Here is a 21330-nt window from a genome sequence, read left to right as displayed (position 1 = left end):
AGGCTCTAGGTCTTAGTAGACAGGAAGAGCCATTTGTTGCGTAGTCCAGGAGTTAAGAGCTAATATTTATAGGTGGTGCTTTCCTCCTCTAGATGTCAGAGCTTTCTAAAGGAAAAGATCCATACTAAGGAATGTAGCTAGATCTCACTCTTAGGCTGGATGTATATTTACAGTTAATTCTGACACAGATTGTAAATTTAATAATTAATTTCTCTTCAGCTCTTAAAATCTTTCTTCCACCTTAAAATCTTTTGAGGCTGTTCTATCCCGTGGTGGAACTTTAAAACCTTGCTTAGCTATCAGTTCAGTCATCTTCAGTTTTCCTCTAGTTTTGTGTCACATCGGAGCTGGTATCATAAATCATTCACAGCTGTATGTCACTTTTGACTTGTACATTTGCTACTGAACCCTTGCTTTCCTCCTGATGAAGAAGAAGAATGAAGACTGAATATTAGAGAAAAATTCTTCACCGAAAGGGTGACCAGGCATTGGAACAGGCTTCCCAGGGAAGTGGTGGAATCACCATCCCTGGAAGTGTGTACAAACTGTGTAGATGATGCCCTTAGTGACTTGGGTTAGTGGTGGTCTTGGGAGTCCTGGGGTAAAGTTTGTATTTGATGATCTTAAAGGGTTTTTCCTACCTAGTTGATTCTAAGTAGTGTATTACTGACTTGACTTCACTCAGAGGTAATGCTGTATAGAATTACAATTTTAAAGGCACTTTTCAAAGCTGCTTGCAGAATTCCTAAACTGCTTTGCTGCAGGCTGTCTCAGAGCAGGGACAATGCAGGCTGCTCACTCAAACACCTCCCTCCAACCTTTTAGAACAAAAAATTAGAGTATACTTTCAGAGAAGGGTGATTCAGGTTTCTCTTTCTCTTGAAACGACCTCATTTTGCTTCTGTTCTTCTGTTTTGTGGGGGATGTGTTTTGACTTTAAACTTTTAATATTTTGCTTGTAGCAAAATGTCAGATTACAACCAATTAGGCTAACTGTTTGGAAATTACTTTCCATTATGTTCCATAAGTCATTAGTGAGGTTTTTGAGTGCTTTTGGTGGCTGTGAGGCAGAAAAATATTCAAGAACGGATCTAGGCATCAAATAATCAAGTTATTGATGCAGCTCAAATTCCACTTCTAATAAGAAAATAATTTTTATTTATGAAGCAAGTCTCCATTTACTCCCCTCAGGCTACTCAAGGTCTTGAGTAATACTGTCCTTGAACAGTGTCAGAAAAACACCGTGATACTTCTGAGAAAAAAACCCCAAAACTATAGTCATAAAACTGCATGTAGGGATTTAATGGAGGCAGAATCTGCCAGATGAGAGAAAGGTAGAGGTCCTTAAAACTAGGGAAGTTGCTGTTTGGTTGGGTTAACATTGTGTCTCAGCAGAAGGTGTGCATTTGTGCAGATGCCCAGTTGGCATTAATTTTTCACCCAAAGGACTATGAAGGAGAAGAAGAGTCACCTGCTGAGCTAATCTGTTGGAAAGGGATTCCAAAAGATGGGATGAACTGGTGTGAAAGTGTGATGGGAAGAAACTGGGGGTTGTAGAGAGAAGGTAGCAGATGCTGAGGGGATAGAAATGTCCAGAAATGTCAGCCGGTAGTGGATGAGCCCTTCCAGCTGGGGAAGAGCAAAACTGAGGACTTTATGGAAGGAAGACTAGCCTTGTATGGTGAGGACCTCCTAGTAGCTATTTGTAGTGAGAGTGATTGCCATGGAGGTGGAAGAAGAGAGGAGCTTGCTTGAGGCTAATGAGTTCAGTGAGATTCAGCCTTTGTTCCTGCCATCATTTGGGCTCCCAGACTCTCTGAGCTCCTATAGAGCAAGCCTGAGTTAGCTTGGTTTGATGTCAGTGGAGAACAACGTGAAATCCTTCCAGTCCTAATGCAGTCTGTGTTTCAGAGATTTGGCACCTTTCAGAAGTTGAGAAGAGTGTGTGTTTCTCTAAAAGGAGTACTCAAGGCTTTGGCAAGCATGTTGCCAGATGATTCTCTAGCTAGCTGGTTTTACTTAGTCCCCATCCTCCTTTTCCTCTTTTGTTGCTTCTGTTTCTGGTTATGCTTCTTTTTCGCCAAGTTGGATGGGGCTTTGAGCAATCTAGTGTAGTGGAAGGTGTCCCTGTCCATGTCAGGGGGATTGGGACAGGATGATCTTTAAGGTCCTTTGCACCTCAACCCAACCATTCTGTGATTTTGATTATGTACAGTCGTCAGTGCAGTGTGTCCTAGCTTGTGCTGTGGCATCAACTTGTGTCATTGCTTTACAAACTGAATTTCAGCAGCTTTCCAGTTTCTCCATGTGTGATTTGAATAGTTGTAGCCTCCCTGTGGTTCACCTGGTACAGAAGTAGCAAACTAGACCTCTTTTAGCCCCTAGTGTTGTTTACTTTGTTAGCAGCCATGTTCCAAACTCAGTTCTTCTCACTTCCTAGTGAATAATCTCACCATAGCACAGTATGTCTTTTTCTGTGTCATGCTGAATCTCTTTTCTCTCTCCCTAGAGGTCACACTGTGAAGGCCGTGTGTGAATCTTTCCACTTAGCCAAGGATGCCGGGTTCAAAGTGGTGGCGCACATGATGCCTGATCTACCAAACATGGGGCTTGAAAGGGACATGGACCAGTTTGTTGTGAGTACAGCTTAAAATAACGGGGAGTTTCTGGTGTGTTCCAGCTTTTTCATCTAATGCTACTTCTCTTTCTTAGCTATTAGTTATAATCCAGGCCAGAATTGTTTCTTAAGGACAAATAATTTAAAATTCATTTTTGAAGGTGGAGGGTGAGAAAGATTTGTTGAACTACTTCATCCAGAAAATTATATCCTTGTCTCATGAAAGACTGAGTCACTCGGGTCTCTGTGGAATATAGCTCTTCCAATATTAACTAGGGCTCTTAGTTTTTCCAAGGTGGTTTTCTCTGATTCGAAGTTAAAAGCATACTATCTCAAAGGTACTTAATTGCAGAATAGAGTGTATAGGTGTATTATATAGCATCTCAGTTCTTGGCTCAGTGCTATTCAATATCTGTCAATGATGTAGAAGAAAATATAAAATTATTTCTAGAGAAATTGAAATGAGGAATAAAGAGCAAGTGTAAACAGTGCAGGGAATTAACTACTTCATCTGGTAGCCTGGTGGATTTTTTTTCCATAATTTCTTTTGTTTTTTAAGTCATATTGTTCTGTTTTTGTTTTTTTTTAAATAGTGTGAAAATTCCAGTCACAACACAGGAATCTCTGGTATATTTCTGTGCAAGGTCAGACTAGGTGCTTCCAGGCACTAAAAAGCTATTGGTGCAATGGAATATATTGATCAGAAGTACAAGCAGAAAGCAAGTTTATCTTGGTACAGTGCAAACACACATGTCTGGAAAGAACTATTCGAAAATGCAGTTGTACAGTACATGAAGGCAATTCTGAAACCTCAGTGGGTACTACTTTTTTTAAGGGGTTCTATGCAGAATTCCTTGAGCTCTTCATAAATGTAGTATCATAGTACTTAGCAAATCGTATGTTCATCTGACAAAGTGAGAGGCTGGGGCAAAGTGGTGTGCACAAAACTAGAGGTGAGGTCAGTGAGACAGCTCAAAATTAACTCAAAATTCCTGCCCCAGACGCTCCTGGGTTGCTCCTGGATTAATGTCTTACAGTGCTGGAGGAGGTAGGGGTTGCACATCATATTAGCAGTGTTTTCAGAGAATTACTTGTGATGCAGGGTATGGGAGAACTTGGAGTCCCTTACATAGTATCTCAGGAAGTTGCAGCCGTATCTTTAGATATATATCTCATATCTATATACATAGACCTGTTGGACTGAGTTCAAAGGAGGCCACAAAGAAGCTCTGAGGGCTGGAGCATCTCTCCTATGGAGACAGGCTGAGAGAGCTGGGCTTGTTCAGCCTGGAGAACAGAAGGCTCCAGGGAGACCTTAGAGCAGCTTCCAGTGCCTAAAAGGGCTAGCAAGAAATCTGGAGAGGGGCTTCTGACAAGGGCCTGTAGGGACAGGACAAGGGGAAATGGCTTTGAACTGACAGAGGGGAGACTGAGATGAGATCTTAGGAAGAAGTTCTCCCCTGAAGTTCTCCCCTGTGAAGGCGGTGAGGCCCTGGCACAGGTTGCCCGGAGAAGCTGGCAGTGTGCAAGGCCAGGTTAGATGGGGCTTGGAGCAACCTGCTCTAGTGGAAGGTGTCCCTGCCCATAGTAGGGGGTTGGAGCTGGATGGGCTTTAGGGTCCCTTCCAACCCAAGAAATTCTACAATTCTATGGTGTATATCTCATGAAGTTCTGTGTCTTTTATGGGCCTGTCCTTAGGGGAGTAGTACTAGGCTGGAGAGAATTTGTGGTGGAATAGCAATACTGTCAAAAAGATTTAAAGGGTTGACCTTGGGTAAGACCCATCAGAGAAGACAGAGTAATCTAAGATATTTAGAAGATGTAAAACTGAAGAGGGAGGAATTCTTTAAGGCAGAATTACAAGCTAATATTGGAAGTATTTAGTGATTATTATTCTTTGTTGCTTATCTATGTTAAATGGCTAAGGTTCTTCCACTGTTTGATCTGGAGTTACTCCTCTTTCATTGCAGGAGATCTGGGGAGTCTGTTTAAAAGGTGTAGCTTCAAGTGATGCTGAACTGCCTCCAGTTTCTGTAGGCTAGCAGGCTCTCCTGCTTTTTAGGGGAAGGCTGATGCCATGCTGTATTTTGTCCATATATTTACGACAATTTTTGCAGAAATAGAAGAGGCAGAAGGGAAAGTTTCCAGAAAGAGGAGATAAGGACGTAGTGATAAGGCTGGAACTGTGAAAGGGGGGTTAAAAGAAAGCTGGGAAAATAGTTAAGCATAGAAAAGAAGAGAAGGAGAAAACAGAGCAGAGAATGTCAACCGGTTTAGACTATTTCTGCCAGAGAAATCTTTTGCCTTTGGAGCTTGGAAAACCAATGCTGATGGCAGGCCAGCTTTGGGACATGATGGGATGGGAAAAGTGAGAGTAGATGAGAATGAGGCCTGAAGAGAATTAAGAAATTTTTCAATTTAGAAAAGGAAGGCTTAAGGTAAGATCAGAATTTTTTTCTACAGCTGGCAAAAAGGCTGATAGAAGGGCCGGGAAAGAGAAATGCTAAGCAGGGAATTAAGAAAACTAGGTGATAGTTTAAGAGGGGGAATTCAAGACTACAGAGGGGTTGAAGACCAATTGACAGCCCTGTTAATGAGTTCAGAAATTTGAAGCAGGACTTGCAGATCAAATTAAGATTAGATGCCAGTGAACATACAGATGAAAAGTTGTAGGATGAGTAATCAGTGTGGAGGATGAAGCCCTCAAGAATCAATGTGAATGCTGCAGAGTGTGGAAAAAAAATGGGAGTTGGAAGCAGGCTGGTGGGGAAGAGGTGATAGATCACATCAACATGGAGAAGAATTATACCTGTGTTGTTTTAAAGAAAAGAAAGTATGAGAAAGGGGAGAAGGAATCAAAAATGGTTCTGTTAGAGAGGCGTGCAGGGTCCCCACCTTGACCTGACATCAGACAGCACACATAAAAAGACCTCTGTGAAGGAGGTGGCTGTGAAGTTGCTGCCTAGCTAAGTGATCACCATGCCTTTCAGACAATGGAGCTGCAGGGAATGAGTGGAGAGATTGTGGATCGTAGCATCACAGAATGGTTAGGGTTGGAAAGGACCTTAAAGCTCATTTAGTTCCAAAACCGTGCCATGGACAGGGACACCTTCCACTAGAGCAGGTTGCTCCAAGCCCCGTCCAACCTGGCCTTGAACACTGCCAGGGATGGGGCAGCCACAGCAACTTGGGCCAGGACCTCACCACCCTCACAGGGAACAACTTCTTCCTAAGATCTCATCTACATCTCCCCTCTGGCAGATTAAAGCCCTTGATCACTGTGATGTGTTTCAAGATGGATTGGTAAACAAGGGACCACTGTCGTCTTCCCTTTACCTTCTCCTGTGCCTTTCTGATCCTGTTTTAAATGCTTTATAGCTTATTTTTAAAAGATCCTTTGTCTTAAATAGGAGAGAATAAAGGGTGATAATAGAAGTATTTAGCAGGCAGTAATTCCTTCTTTCTCAGGGGTTCCGCTAGATAGTACATTCTCTATTTCCTACCTTAAAATTTTCTGTCGTAATTTTGAGTTGAACAACTTACTTATATGTTGTACTCTATAAATGTTAGCCCATGCTCATAAATATTTAGATGCTTCTACTACATAACAATAGTGTGAGAGTAAAGAGAGGAACGAAGTGGAGAGCATCTATTGTGTTCTTTCAATAGTACTGAGCTGTTCATGAGCAACAGGAGTGCTCTTTTATGCAGTGTTCCCCTAAAATATATCATCATCTTAGAAGATACATTTGACTTCTGGGACAAAAACACATGTGGCTTATCAAGGATCTTTATAGATCTTCGATTTTGCAGTACTTCAGAATAGTTTGGAAAAGATAACTTTATTTGTTGTGATACTAACCTCCTTTCTAGCCATGTGCTTTTCAGACCAAGAAAAGGTAGGACAACAAAGGAACTGAGTTGACTTTAAAAGGAGGTCTAGGCACCTTGCCTTCATTACCAGTTGATATATTAAATACAAGTGCTTCTCCTGGGAAGATAGTAACTTGCTGATTGTGCTGACTGTGTACTAAAAATACTGGGTGCTTCTTCAAATTGAACAGGTAATTATGGTTTCAAGACTAACATTGTTTCTGTCCCGTATGACCTATTGATTTTGAAACATTTCCTGCTCCTTCTGTCCAGCAGCTAGGATGCTCATCAGTTGCTCCTTTGCAAGCATATCTAGATTTTCAAAGTTGTGTGTGTGTATAGCAACGTTTTTCCTGGACAGTTTATTAATAATTACCCAAAACATTAGTTTATTGATGGGATTATATTAGATGTGTTTCTATATGTATATATAGGTTTTTACAGTAAATAGGAAGTGCCTGGCTTCATCATGAAGAGTATTTGTTACTTTTTTTAAGGAGAGTGAATGTACTAGTCCTGTGTCCCCGTTATGTTGTGCCTCTCCACTCCCTCCCCCATCATGCCTATTTTCTTCCCTTATTATTGATTCTTTTTATAGCCTCGGAGGATTTCCTTTCTACTTCAGGTCTTTCCACCCCATTCCACATATGGGGAAAGTGCTGCAGGGAGGGAGTATGCTCTGCTTCCTTCCACCACCCATGTGGCAGTGCCAGAAGTGTCAGGTAGTGTACATCTGCATACACACGCTGCTACTTACTGTTGGCAAATGCAAGCATAACAGATAAGACCGATTCACAGTGCCTCACGTAGCAGGTGGTCCGAGAAAATAATTAGAATAATAGCTAGAATAAATCAAGGACTCAGCGGGAATAATGGAATTGTTACCAGAGCAGACACCTCATTCTGTGGAACGCGATAAACACTCAGCTTTGCTGCTGAGCCACGAGAGAGATGAGGTGACTATAGGGGTAAATGGTTGGGAGGATTCATGAATCACACTTGCCAACAGGGCTACCAAGCAGAACTTAGGATTTAAGCAAAAACTCTAGGAGGCTAAAGAATTCCCAGGATGCTATTACTAAATTCCTCATTCTATTTCTGCAGAGCCACTCAGTGGCAATAGTGTAATCAACAAAGTTTATCTGCTCTAGGATAAATATTACTAAGTAATGCATTTATTAATGGAGATGATATTGCAATGTTTGCCTTTGTTTTATATTTATGGTCTTTGCCTAAGCATGATTTACTGTTGCTGTTCCTCCTGGTCTTCCAGGAGGGATGGCTGCAAGCCCATCTCAAATAACTTAGAAGACCTTTCATAGATGAATTAAATCCGGGGAGCAGAAAAAAAGAAGCAGGGAGGAGAGACAGAAGATCAGAAATTTCAAGTGTGGGAAGTGTCAGGGAAGTGTCATAGCAAGTTGCTGGCAGAACCCATCAGCTCTGAAGGCACACAGGGGCTGGCGGATGCAGCCCGGAAATATCAGATAGGCCTCCAGTTGTTGAGAAGCTCTTTTTCCATGAGATCTGTGAGGAGGTCCTGTGGCTTTACTCTGTCTGTCTAAAGTCTCACATAAATAAAATGATGAGGGTCAAAGCATAGGCAGGACTATTTAATGGTCACTACTGGAGACAAGTATCAGGCTGATGGGCTTTTTGGTTCGATTCAGCGGAGTCATTCTTGTGTTCTTTAAATAAAATATAATCATTGAATGATTTCAGTCTGGTGAAAATTCCTTTTCTTACAGTTATATGTCAGGCTGGATATTTTTTTACTGAAAGAATTGCAAAATGAGCATTTCCCAGAAACAGACCAATTTTAGTGAAATGCCTGATGCGCCTGTGATCCAAGTGTAAGTTGTGCAGAGGGGTCTATCCTTTTCTTGAACATGAGAGAGAAAAGTAATGGTCAAGTAATGCAGTGGGTGATACAAGTGTCCTTTCTCTTTGCAACATATTTGACATTGTTGTAAAATTTCAAATACTGTTGTATCACCTTTAGCTGTAAATAAGGAGATCGTTTTCCTGAGGGCTCTCATTTTCATCAAGGAGATTAAATTCATGATTAAACTAATATATTGCACCTCAATGGGGAGCTTTTAATAACTGTAATAAAGGGTGGTTAAACTGCTGATCTACATTGATTTTTATTCCTTTGGGAAGAGAGTTATCTGTGTTTTTAAATACAGCTCTGAAAGATTTTGTGGGGTAAATTATTTCCCTTTCAATTCCTACTAAACATCTCATTGAGACACTTGTTATTTGTAGGTAACCAGCATTACTTCTGTAAATTTGTCTTTTTTTTTTTTCATGGCACATTTAGAGAAATAGATTAGACAATATTTAATGATCAGTTTAATGATCTTCAGTTACTAGAGCTTCTCTTGGAGTTTTAGTAAATGTTAGTGCTAAAAAACCCTTCACTTTGGAAACAATTATAGTTCCATGAACTATGACCAACACGATGGTAATTTTTATGTTAATGCAAATCATGATAGTAAGGGATAAGCTATTTTTGGAAATGATTTTCAAAGATAATTGCATTCCTATTTCTCTGGATAAAATATCTAGATAAAGCCCCAGTGTGTGCCCAGTTCTGCAGATGGTGGACTTGTGTGCACAAAGCTTCTCTCCCACTCCAGCATATGTGTGTAAATAACTTTCATGTGCTTGCTGGGTGTGTTTGCTGCATCTCTGGGTATGTTTCCTGTAATGCGGGTTAAACTTCCCTCTAGATATGTGGAGTGTAGGAAAGAAGTAGAAGTTAAAGCTGCAGCCCTCGGTGTGACAATGTGCAGGAACAGAATAGCTGAATCCATTGAATAGTTTAGGTAAAACTGGTCCTTCAGCTTCTGCATCATCTGGGGACCCATGCGCAATGTGGAAAATGCAAAGGATGGGATTTCAGTAGTGGCCTGATCTTTTCTGCATTCCACTGTAGACATAATACATATTGAACCACAGAATCCTAGAACCCCAGGTCAGAAAGGACCTTGAGGATCATCTGGTCCAACCTTTCTAGGCAAAACATAACCTAGACTAGATGGCCCAGAACCCTGTCCAGCTGAGTGCTGACAATGTCCAAAGTTGGGGAATTCACCACTTCTCCTGGGAGATTATTCCGGTGGCTGATTGTTCTCATGGTGAAAAATTTTCCTTTTGTGTCCAACTGGTGATAAGGTCTTCCTTGAGCCTTCTTTGCTCCGGGCTGAAACAACCCCAGCTCTCTCAGCCTTTCCTCACACGGCTGCCCAGTCCTTGGATCATTTTCGTGGCCCTTCTCTGGACCCTCACAAGCCCATCCACATCTTTTTTGTAGAGCCGGGACCAAACCTGAGCACAGTATTCGAGGTGTGGCTTAACAAGCACTAAGCAGAGTGGGACAATGACATCTTTATCTCTGCTGGTGATGCCCTTGTTGATGTAACCCAGCATCCTGTATTGCTGTGCCATTAGTATGGACATGATAAATTGCAAGGCTGTGTGGAAAACCTGCATTTATTATGGGTCTTGGACTGCTTCCTTTGTCTTTCTGGATTAGTATTTTGTTCACACACACATTTTCCTCCAGCATGCCGGCTGTAAAAGTTACAGTAAAAACAATCACTACCTTTAAAATAGCCTCTCATTCACAAAAAGCTTCAGCTAAATACAAAGATACATTTGAGACCCTTTCTCTATATGAATTAAAGATCATTTCTGCATGTGACGGTCCTGAGGCCACCATGGGTTGCACAGGCTCATGCAGTCGCTGTCTATTCATGTTTTTTCACACCAGCATTCAGAAGTTGTTTTCTGGGGCTCTTTCACTGCTGCTGGGCCCCTTGCTGCTGCAGTCAATAATGAGCATATGGCTGGGAACATACAGCCAAATGGAAAGGGGTGCAGGAATAGAGGGATGTGTCTTGGCTAGAGAGTGCAAATTTGACGGGTGTTTAGGCAAAGAGAGCATCATTCAGTAAAATATGTATTTTAGCACAAACCATCAGCAGCAACTGAATTCGTGTCATCAGAGTGCACAAACCATGGTGTCCAAATTAAATTTCTGACAACTAAGTTGTTAGTTTTGTATGGGGGGCGTGTGTGTGTTTGATACTACATAAAAAAAAAGCTTACTGGAAAAGTCTAATGCTTTTGCTGTGAACATGAGTGAGAGAAGCTTCCACAGGGTTGAGTGGGGTGGGAAAGGGCACACGCTTGTATCAATGCTCCTTATGGAGAGTTCCAATGAAGGGGGATTAGATTATCAAAAGCATTACAGAGTTGCTGTTTTGGGGGGTACATGAAATGTAAAGATACGCTTTACAGGGATCTGTATTGCAAAAACTGTGTACAGTGAAAAATGCTGTATTTCCTGTACTTAGCCCTAGGGGAAAGCTGACCCTTCCAGAAAGAGAGAGACCAGAGTTCTGTGCTTGGTAAAAGTGAAGGTGAAACTTCACAGCAAATTGATTGAGGTATTCTCATGGGTTTCTCCAAAACTGCGTAATAAATGGAGACTCACTTGGAGCACCTGCAAGACTAAGCAGATGGGACTGCTTGGTGCAGTGAGCACAATCTGGAGAGATTTTTTTTGGTGTTCAGATAGACACTGTGTTCAGGAGTCAAAACCACACTCCAAGGTCATGCTGCTGATGCCCAAGGCCTCTTACAAATGTTAGATGTCTCTTCTTACTGTTGAGTTGTATTATAGCAGTGCTGGGAAATGTTACAGACTAGGATCTCCTTGCAGTAAGTTCTGTGCAAACTTGTAGAGAGCAACTTTCCAATAGTGTTGGACAGGAGGCAGTCTGTCGATTTTGAGAGTTCAGGGGTAAAGAGAGACCATGAGATGGGAGGCAGGCATGTTCTCTCCTTGTCTGGCAGCAGCAGTTTCCTATACTATGTAGAGAAGTAGGATATTTATGACTGAGGTGCGTAGTCTTGGGTAAATAACTCTCTGAAGACAGCTTCACATCTGTGGACAAAATGCTCCTGTCAGTTTGTCTCTATTTTAATGGTTGCTTTGCACCCCAAGAGCAGTTTCTTCCTGGGTTTAATGTGATAATGTGTTCTTACTGAAGCTGAAGATTGTGTTAGACACTTCTGGAAATGTTCCCTTCACATATGGATTTAGGGGTTTTGAGGCTGTTGGGGAAGGGAGGAGGTCTAGCAGTTTCCTGTGTCTTGAAGGGTGAATTACGAGGTCCTTCACACTGTTCACTCTGGGTATTAGCAGGCAAATCCACTTATTTTATTTGACATTCAAAGTCTACATGAGGCATTATACATCCTAAAGTAAGCATATATATTAATCTGGTAAGTAGCAACCAAAATGATACATTTTTGTTAATTTCATAGAATCACAGAATGGTTTGGGTTGGAAGGGACCTTAAAGATTATCTAGTTCCAACCCCCTACTATGGGCAGGGACACCTTCCACTAGAGCAGGTTGATCCAAGCCCCATCTAACCTGGCCTTGGGCAGCCACAGCTTCTCTGGGCAACCTGTGCCAGCGCCTCACCACCCTCACAGGGAAGAGCTTCTTCCTAACATCTCATCTCAATCTCCCCTCTGTCAGGTTAAAGCCATTCCCCCTTGTCCTGTCCCTACAGACCCTTGTCAAAAGCCCCTCTCCAGATTTCTTGTCAGCCCCTTTAGGCATTGGAAGCTGCTCCAAGATCTCCCCAGAGCCTTCTCTTCTCCAGGCTGAACAAGCCCAGCTCTCTCAGCCTGTCTCCATAGCAGAAGAGCTCCAGCCCTCAGAGCATCTTCATGGCCTCCTCCGGACTCACTCCAACAGCTCCACATCTTTATATCGGGCCCCAGAGCTGGACACAGGCCTGGAGGGGGGTCTCACAAGAGCAGAGCAGAGGGGGAGAATCCCCTCCCTTGACCTGCTGCTCATGCTGCTGTTGATGCAGCCCAGGACATGGTTGGTTTCTGGGCTGCGAGCACCCATTGCTGGGTCATGGTGAGCTTTGCTGGGTCATGTTCGTAATTGAAAGATAGTGATGTTAAGTGATTTTTAAAATGACCACTTCTCAGATTGCTGTTGGATAGGATTTATGTCCCTGCTTCCTAGGTGACAACCGCTGCTCAACAATGTGCATGTTCTCAGGCTGCTTCAAAGGCAGCAAAAAGGCCCAATTTAGTCCCTACTTTTCGGTCAGTAGGCCATTGCCAGTATCACTGAATGCAGATCCTATCATTACGTTTTAATTAGACGAGCATTTACAAGAAAGAGAAGAAAATGCAAATTTAGAGTTAAAATGGAGCCACATTTTTGAGCCACGAGCTTCTGTTAATGCATATAATTAAACTGCTAAGTGATTGTTCATTCCCTGTAGAGTTGGAAGTGTCATTCAAGGCAGTAGCTTTCAAGTGCTACCAGTATTCAGAGTTATAAATAATACAGCTGATGGAGATAAGGAATGCTCTAATATGGAGACTTAAGATAATGTTCGTATTAATGTAGTCAGGCATGAATTTATTCATCTGTTTAATGCAGAGACTACAGTAAAGGAACCAATTCAAGAATCAGGTTGAGTGGCACCTGCTTTCTACTGGACAGTCATTTAAAAAATGGATTTTAGTGACATTTATTTTTAACAAATCCTGACATTTTAGTAAATTGCTTTAAAAAATGGCTGTGTTTATCCTATAACTGATATATCCTCAAACAGTTGAACGTCTTGAGAGCAAGAAGATTAAAGATGCAGCTGAATCTTTGGTCTGTAAAATGTTGAAGTGGAATACCAGAAAATAATATTTTTATCTTTTTGGAGAACTGCAGTTTTTGGGTGTCTTCAAAACATGTTTCTAATTTGTTCTGTAGTTAAAGCGGTCACTAAAATCAGATTAAAACTGCAACATATGATCTTTAATACTGGCTGAGTTGTGCTATTACTAGACTTGAAAATGGGACCAAACTGCTGAATGCTCTCATGATCCCAAATCATTTGACCTTTCTGTTGCAACTCTGAACTGATACAAGGGTGACTAATGGGGTTTTTATTTTAAAAGTTTATTGCAAATGCACACGACAGTGAAATACTCGAGTTCAGGACTTTATCTCCTGATTCTATCTCCTCTTATATTCTGACCTTTTTTGGTTCACGTAGTGTTACATTGACTTGGTTTTCAACTCATGTCTGTTTTCTTGGACAGTAATTACAATGTCATGCAATTTCTATGACTGAAAGCAATTGATGGGAGCTGGACAAAAGAATTCCATCATGCACTAGGATACGTCTGACTTGATGGAAAAATCAGTGGCTTCTTGGCATCAAAAGTACTAATTTTACACCCATTGGACCCTGATTATTCATAGTGGCAGTGAGTTTATGAGGTGGTGGATGAATGGATCCTACAGATGCCATTAGCTTTAATAACAGGGAACTTCTACAACAAAGGCATATGCTACTAAAATCAATTACTGTTCTCATAAAGCATGTTAGTGGCTAACTTCTATAACCTTGTAGACTGAATGTGTGTTGATGGGATCTTATTAAGATTCATTGTTTGTAATTCACAGAGCAGCTGTTCCAACAAGTAAAGTATGTTTAATGGAGCTCAGGTGAAGCAAAAGATTTGTGAATTCCAGGATTTTGTGGTTACTCATTATATTATTTAATGTGAAAAAGTACTTAACTTTTTGCTTAATACCTCATAAATTGAGCAAGGTTATGACAAACATTATGTTAGGATATAAAGATAGATTTTAGGATCTAGAGGTATTTTAGGATTAAGTCCTGAGTAGAAGGACTTGGGGGTGATGGTCGATGAGAGGCTCAACGTAATCCAGCAGTGTGTGCTTGCAGCCCAGAAACCAACCGTGTCCTGGGCTGCATCAACAGCAGCGTGAGCAGCAGGTCGAGGGAGGGGATTCTTCTCCTCTGCTCTGCTCTGGTGAGACCCTTCCTGCAGTCCTGTGTCCAGCTCTGGGGCACCAACATAAGAAGGACATGGAGCTGTTGGAGCGAGTCCAGAGGAGGCCACGGAGATGCTCTGAGAGCTGGAGCACCTCTGCTATGGAGACAGGCTGAGAGAGCTGGGCTTGTTCAGCCTGGAGAAGAGAAGGCTCCAGGCAGACCTTAGAGCAACTTCCAGTGCCTAAAGGGGCTGACAAGAAAGCAGGAGAGGGGCTTTAGGGATAGGACAAGGGGGAATGGCTTTAAGCTGACAGAGGGAGATTTAGGTTAGATATTAGGAAGTTGTTCCCTGTGACGGTGGTGAGTCCTTGGCACAGGTTGCCCAGAGAAGCTGTGGCTGGCCCATCCCTGGCAGTGTTCAAGGATGGGGCTTGGAGCAACCTGCTCAAGTGGAAGGTTTTCCTGCCTGTGGCAGGGGGTTAGAACTGGTTGGTCTTTAAGGTGCTTTCCAACCCAAATCATTCTGTGATTCTGTGGTATGGAAAGGTCCATGTTTATGAACCTCCAGATAATTTACATTTCAGCTCATCTGAATTAAGAATTTATTTTTAATTACAGTAAACCGCTATGATGATCTCTCATGTCATGTCCATCATCTACATGCACAAATTTAAAATTTTACTCTAGCTCTCATTTTTATTATACGAGATGTGTTAAATGCTAGTTGGCTTACAGGCTTTAGCTAGAGGGAAGAAAACTTCAAAGAAAATGGGTTTAGTAGCTTTGAAGTTGTATGTGCCTTCAATTGGAATATTCATGCATGCAGAAGCACTGCATCCTAAAGTGACTCAAAACCCCTGGAAATACGTCAGGATCCTTTTTCTCTAGGTCATCTTTAACCTCTAACTTCATGGTACATTAGCAGATGTGGATTTAAGACCCGCTTGAGTGGTTGCTAGAGCTGATGGAAAGCCTCCTGTTGACTCCAATGATGCTGTGGATGGTGGTCTCTGGAACAAATGTTGGTTTAGGGATGGAATTTGTTTTGGCAGAAAACTGTTCTGAGCATTTTTATCAGTCGAAGACACCTTTTAAGGTGTCTAATTATAAAAAGAAGAAGCTACAATTCCTCCTAAAGCTTGGCATGTGTTAGCATTTTATAGTTCCTTTGTTTCATGAGAGACTTAGTCAAAGTTGTTTGTAACTGAGAGAAGGTTAAGCCTTTATATATTGGGATTTACAGAAACTATTTAAAGTTTACTGCTGGAAAAAGGGGTTCAGAAAAAAAGACACTGCTCTTTTATATGGTTTGAAATTAATTACTTGTAATTGAACTTGAGGAATACTTTGAGAAATAGTTTAGAAAAAATTATGAAAACGTTGATTTTTTTTTTTTAGTGCTAACATTGCTGAAATACGGAGTGGCATTATCAGCTAGCTTAGTATATTGACGTAAAATATGCAGTGTGTATAAAGAGGCAAAATTCATGGTGTGATTAGAAACCTTAACATTTGACCTTGCCTTTGACTGCTGGATGGTTTTAACCTTAGTGCTGTGTTGATGCCTTTGCCTTTAATCTGCAATGTAAATTGCTGAACGTTTAAATGTTCTGTCTGGTGAATCATACATGCTTTTGCATTTAGTTCAGTATTGTTGCGAATATTAATATATAACCTTACTGGAAGCCTTTTTTCCCGCTGGAGTGGTTTATTTACCTCCCTGTATCTCACTAGGGAAGCATCATTGGTTCCTTACCTTAATGTCTATCTCTTCTTCAGTGCCGCTTTGCCATTGAGCTCCTCTTGTCAGAACAATCACCTCTTGCATTATTTTCTTATTCCTTCTTTCACAGTTGCTTTGTTTTACATTAGAGCACCTCTAACCATCCACTAAAGATGGAAGTCTGTTCTTTTGGGTTGTTCCAGGACAACAGGATTCTGAATTATTTTTCTGCCCCTATGTTACCTTATCATAGAATCACAGAATGGTTTGGGTTAAAAGGGACCTTAAAGCTCATCCAGTTCCAAACCCCCTGCCATGGGCTCCAACCCCATTGGCAGGGACACTTTCCACTAGACTAGATTGCTCCAAGCCCCATCCAGCCTGGCTTTGAACACTGCCAGGGATGGGGCAGCCACAGCTTCTCTGGGAAACGTGTTCTAATGCTTCACCACCCTCACAGGGAAGAACTTCTTCCTCATACCTCATCTAAATCTCCCCTCTATCAGTTTGAAGCTGTTCCCACTTTTCCTGTCCTTTCCTGCACTTGTCCAAAGTCCCTCTGAAGCTTTCTTGGCAACCCCTTTAGGTACTGGAAGCTTCTCTTAAGGCCTCCCTGGAGGCTTCTTTCCTCCAGGTTGAACAAACCCAAATCTCTCAGCCTGTCTCATATGCCTTATGACTTTGGATTTCACACCTGCTTCAGCTGGCTGGTTTGAAAATAAGTCCAGTGATTATTTTTCCCCCTCTCTTTGCATTTTGAGTATCAGATGCACACCAGGGCTAGCACAGAAGAAATGGTGAGAGTGGTCAGCCAAGGGCAAAACATGTCTGCCTGCTCTGACAGCTGCCAGCAACAGTATTGACCTGTAAACTCAAACTGAACCTGTGCAGCAGAGGGGAGTACACACTTCTTCTACACCTCTACACTTGTTCACACTTCAGTACATCTTCTAAGAGATGCGTTAACCAGACATAATGGTTGCATGCTGTCACATGGGGGCAAACCCTATTTCTGACCTTATTTCCTTACTGCGAGTTGGACTCGATGATTTTTATGGGTCCCTTCCAACTTGAGATATTTTATGATTCACTGGTGGTGCTCAATAGACCACTCTATAACCCAGCCCAAGGCTGAGACCAAAGAAATGTTCTCTCCAAAACATATGTTGGGCTTTCACATTAGTGGGCTGAGTCATCCTGGTCAGAGGTCCATCAGGAACTGGAGCTGGCATGAGACTGGGAGCAGGATGGTGTGGCTGAAAGTGTGGGCAGGGCAGGGAGCCATCACGTCTTCTGCCTGGGGAGCTGTAGCACAAACCAGCCCAGAGTGCTTCCAAGTAAGTCATTTATGTCCTGTCCTCAGAGGTGGTGGTGGCGATTTTATTATTTCATGGAGCTGGCAGGATAAGTATGTTTTCTCATCTCATAGTGGCCATGGGAGATTTCGTGACAAACAGGAGTGTTTATGGAGTGCATAAACAATCTTGAGGAAAGAAGGAGACCAACCTTATACCTGCGCATTCTCCAGAGTGAACACCTGGATGCTGGGATTCAGAGTCATCTTTCTTACCTAGCTTCCTTGTAAACCATACAGATAACACAGTTTAGTGAGATACAAGGACTGTTATCTGCCTGGGATGGTTGGTCTTGTGTCTTGGATACTCTTTGAGGAGAGTATCCAGTGAGTTGGTTATCCCTTCTAGAGGCTGAGGGTGGAGAACCAAATTGTTTAGCAATTCTGTAAAGAGGTGAGTGCAGTGAGGCTGTGCCTTGATGGGGTTCTCTCAGTAGCATCAGTGGCTTTTGGTTGCAAAGCTGCAGGTAACTCAAGTCAGTGCATTGATCCCAGTTAAAACAACCTCGCAAAACTTAAAACCAGTACTTCCTCCTCGTGTTGATTTTTTTTTAATGGGGCCATCCAGAACTTGCTGCTCCTTAAGCCAGCAGTGCTGCTGGGATGGCGATGATGGCTGACGCTTCGTCAGACCATGAATGCAGGATTTGACAGTTAATTTTGCAGCAGCAGCATGAACGTGGGGTTGTTCAGCCTTGAGAACAGAAGGCTCCAGGGAGACCTTAGAGCAGCTTCCAGTGCCTAAAGGGGCCAACAAGGAATCTGGAGAGGGGCTTTTGGCAAGAGCCTGTAGGGGCAGGACAAGGGGGAATGGCTTTAAACTGACAGGGGAGATTTAGATAAGATCTTAGGAAGAAGTTGTTCCCTGTGAGGGTGGTGAGTCCCTGGCACAGGTTGCTCAAAGAAGCTGTGGCTGCCCCATCCCTGGCAGTGTTCAAGGCCAGGCTGGACGGAGCTTGGAGCAACCTGCTCTAGTGGAAGGTGTCCCAGCCCATGGCAGGGGGTTTGGAACTAGATGATCTTTAGGGTCCCTTCCATCCCAGTCCATTCTGTGATTTTATGACTTTATTCATGGTCCAGATCTTGTTTGTCTCTTAAGCTGACTCTGTTGTCCCTGCCTGTGTGTAAGGATGTGGTCAGGATGCTGGTCTGATTGGAAACGATGCTATTTAGATGGTTTCTGGTTTTAGTTGGATTAGTACTGGGGTCTGTTGTTCTCTGTAGCTGCACAGCAGGTAAGGGTGGTGCAGGAGTGCGCGTGTGCTGGGCAGACGCTGCTGGAATGGCCCAGGCTGCTGTGGTCCTGCCGTTTCTCTGACCTTGCTCACCTCTTCCTGTCTTTTGCTGGATCTGGCATGCATCTGAGTCTGTGCAGATCCATTTTGGTGTGCTTAAGCTAGCAGCAAACCATTTGCTGCTTTTTATCGTGTTGAAGTGTGGTTTTGTGAAGCACTATGAGCTAACAGAACCGCTCAGAGCTGCTCGGGCAGGGAGGTCCTGCTCCCAGCAGGCTGCTAATGGCACTTTATTCCAGCGTCAGGGCTTACTGGAGCACTGCAGGAGCTGGTTTAACACACAGCAGCAGTAGGAAACATAGCAAAATGTCTGAGTGGGCCTGGACCACGTGGCTGTTTGAAGTACTTCAAGCGAAGTTGCATGGTAACTGGTGGGACCATGATAGCCTGCCATTATCTCAGCTTAGCAGACTTATATAGTTTTTTATATTATTTTTATTTCTGATAATATGATGCTGGAGAGGGATCAAGTGGTGGATTTCAAGTGTTCAACAGTCTAATCCAGTATTAGATCTGGCCATCAATGCTATTTAATGAGGACCATGTCATCGCTTAATTTAGTTCAGTGGTTGCTTGGTTCAAGGTGCCCTGCCTGGTTTTGTTTTTTTTTTTTAAAGTGAATTTATTTTAATTGTCATCACTGAAATTTAATTTCAAAACCCCCAATGTGGTTGTTGTGTAGCATGAGCTAGTGCTGTCCAGTTTGCATTTCAGTGCTGGGATTTAGTCACAGGAGTTAGCAGGCAGTACAATTTGTCCTCCCGTTCTCCAGGATTGTTCAGAACATCTTTGTAGAATGAATCTGTTTTTCTTCATTGCTATTCAAATGATGCGTCGCAGACACATTGATTAATCTCTAAATGGGGTCTGCTGAGATTGAAGATAAGTACACTCATTTCTTTTGTTCTAATTCTGAACAGAGTCTGTTACAATAAATGGTGCAGTATCTATTGAATTCATGCTGAAAGGTAAAAGCAATGCACAGATTTGACTCGTAGCATTGTCGTGGATTTTTTCTTCGGTGCCTTTTCTAAATCTAGAATGTACCCTTTATTTCAAGAAAACATGTCGTAAACCGATAAATTCTGGCAACTCAGTGCAAGCCAGTAATTCTTAAAACATATTTACATTTGTCTTTACAAAATCTGTCTTGAAATTTGTTTTGTTGGGACACTGAAGCCCCAGGAAATGTGGTTTGTTTTACCCTAACTTGCATTTTTTGTTCCACTTCTGCAGGAGTTTTTTGAGAATCCTGCTTTTCGTCCAGACGGTATGAAGCTCTACCCAACACTAGTGATCCGTGGCACTGGTCTGTACGAGCTCTGGAAGACTGGAAGATACAAGAGCTACCCCCCCAGCACTCTTGTGGATCTGGTGGCTAGAATCCTGGCCCTTGTCCCACCATGGACACGTGTGTACCGTGTTCAGAGGTAATTTTCCGTGGTGGGCCTTGTATATTGATTTATTGCACTTGGAGGGATTCTTACTTGAATTACAGCAAGATCTGACTCAGCCTTCTATTACTTTTCAGCCTTAGTCATTAATACACTAAAGATTTTTAAAACTGCTTCCTGTCTATTTAGGATGGGAAAGGCCAAGTAGAATGAGAAGCTGTTTAAAGTGAACTGCTTCTGTAATGCACCCAGAAACTTGGAATATTTCTGGAGGCCTTACTGTTGCTACCACTCAGACAAGAGCATAGGATGCGCCACACGTAATACTTTAATGATACTGATGGATAATTGCCTCTTGGCTGTGGGTGAAGTTTCCTATATTTATTGCAGGAGCTATGAGGTGTGTCATCTTTTTGGCTATAGAGACTTCCTTTCTTTCTCCGTGGGTGTTGCAGGGTTTTTGTAAATGCACTTATGATAATGCCATTATTTCCGGGATTCACCTCCCAGGACAATAGATAATACTTACATTTAGCACTGTATATTCAGTGTGGGGTCTCCCTTGGATTATTTTTCTTCTGTTATCTCCTAAATCTGTCTGATAATAGGAAGGGAGGCTATGACATACTTGACTATTTTCACATGTGCAGACAACACACAGTTGGCTTCCAGCTATGAGAGCTGGAAACAGTGCCAATGCTTGAGCTCTCCAAGAGCATGAGGAATGAGAAAGCCTTGTGCATTAGACATCACCTTCCTGTACTTCGCTAAGGTGTTTGATTTTGTGTCCTGTGAGAAAGAAATGTGACAGAGTGGGGATAAACAGAAAAACATGGTAGAGAAGAAAGGTGGCTGAAGGCAAAAAATGCTGGGTAGCATTGACAAAGAAATATATGGACTCAGGGTTATTAGTGGAATTTCTCAAATTTCCATTTAAAAATCTTGCTCAAATCTTCCTTGAAACTTTATTTATTTACAGTGACACAAAAGTTAATATGGCATTGAGGAAACCTTGCAGGGCTGAAAAGCATCATTGAAAAAGTGATAGAGATGGGATGAGATGCAGTTCAGAGAAGTTTGAGGTCAAACTCAAAGTCTTAGATTAGATTTTAGGAAGAAGTTTTTCCCTGTGAGGGTGGTGAGGCCCTGGCACAGGTTACCCAGAGAAGCTGTGGCTGCCCCATCCCTGGCAGTGTTCAAGGCCAGCTTGGGCACAGGCTT

The 21330-nt window shown here is 42.3% G+C and overlaps 1 protein-coding gene across 1 annotated transcript in view; it reads left to right on the top strand.

Moving 5' to 3' along the window:
• Positions 1-21330, top strand: part of ELP3 (elongator acetyltransferase complex subunit 3) — a gene marked incomplete at both ends in the record, with an annotated part of 72036 nt that overhangs the window by 31185 nt on the left and 19521 nt on the right. Inside the window, 2 exons of the mRNA XM_010018056.1 lie at positions 2510-2636; positions 19952-20145. Of these exons, the coding sequence (XP_010016358.1) occupies positions 2510-2636; positions 19952-20145 (321 nt within the window). The remainder of the gene's footprint in view (positions 1-2509; positions 2637-19951; positions 20146-21330) is intronic.

The sequence above is a fragment of the Nestor notabilis genome, unplaced genomic scaffold (genome assembly GCF_000696875.1).
Source record: "Nestor notabilis isolate BGI_N333 unplaced genomic scaffold, ASM69687v1 scaffold1737, whole genome shotgun sequence".
NCBI classification, from domain to species: Eukaryota; Metazoa; Chordata; class Aves; order Psittaciformes; family Psittacidae; genus Nestor; species Nestor notabilis.
Note: the sequence above shows the minus strand (reverse complement) of the source record. Positions and strands in the feature narration are given on the sequence as shown.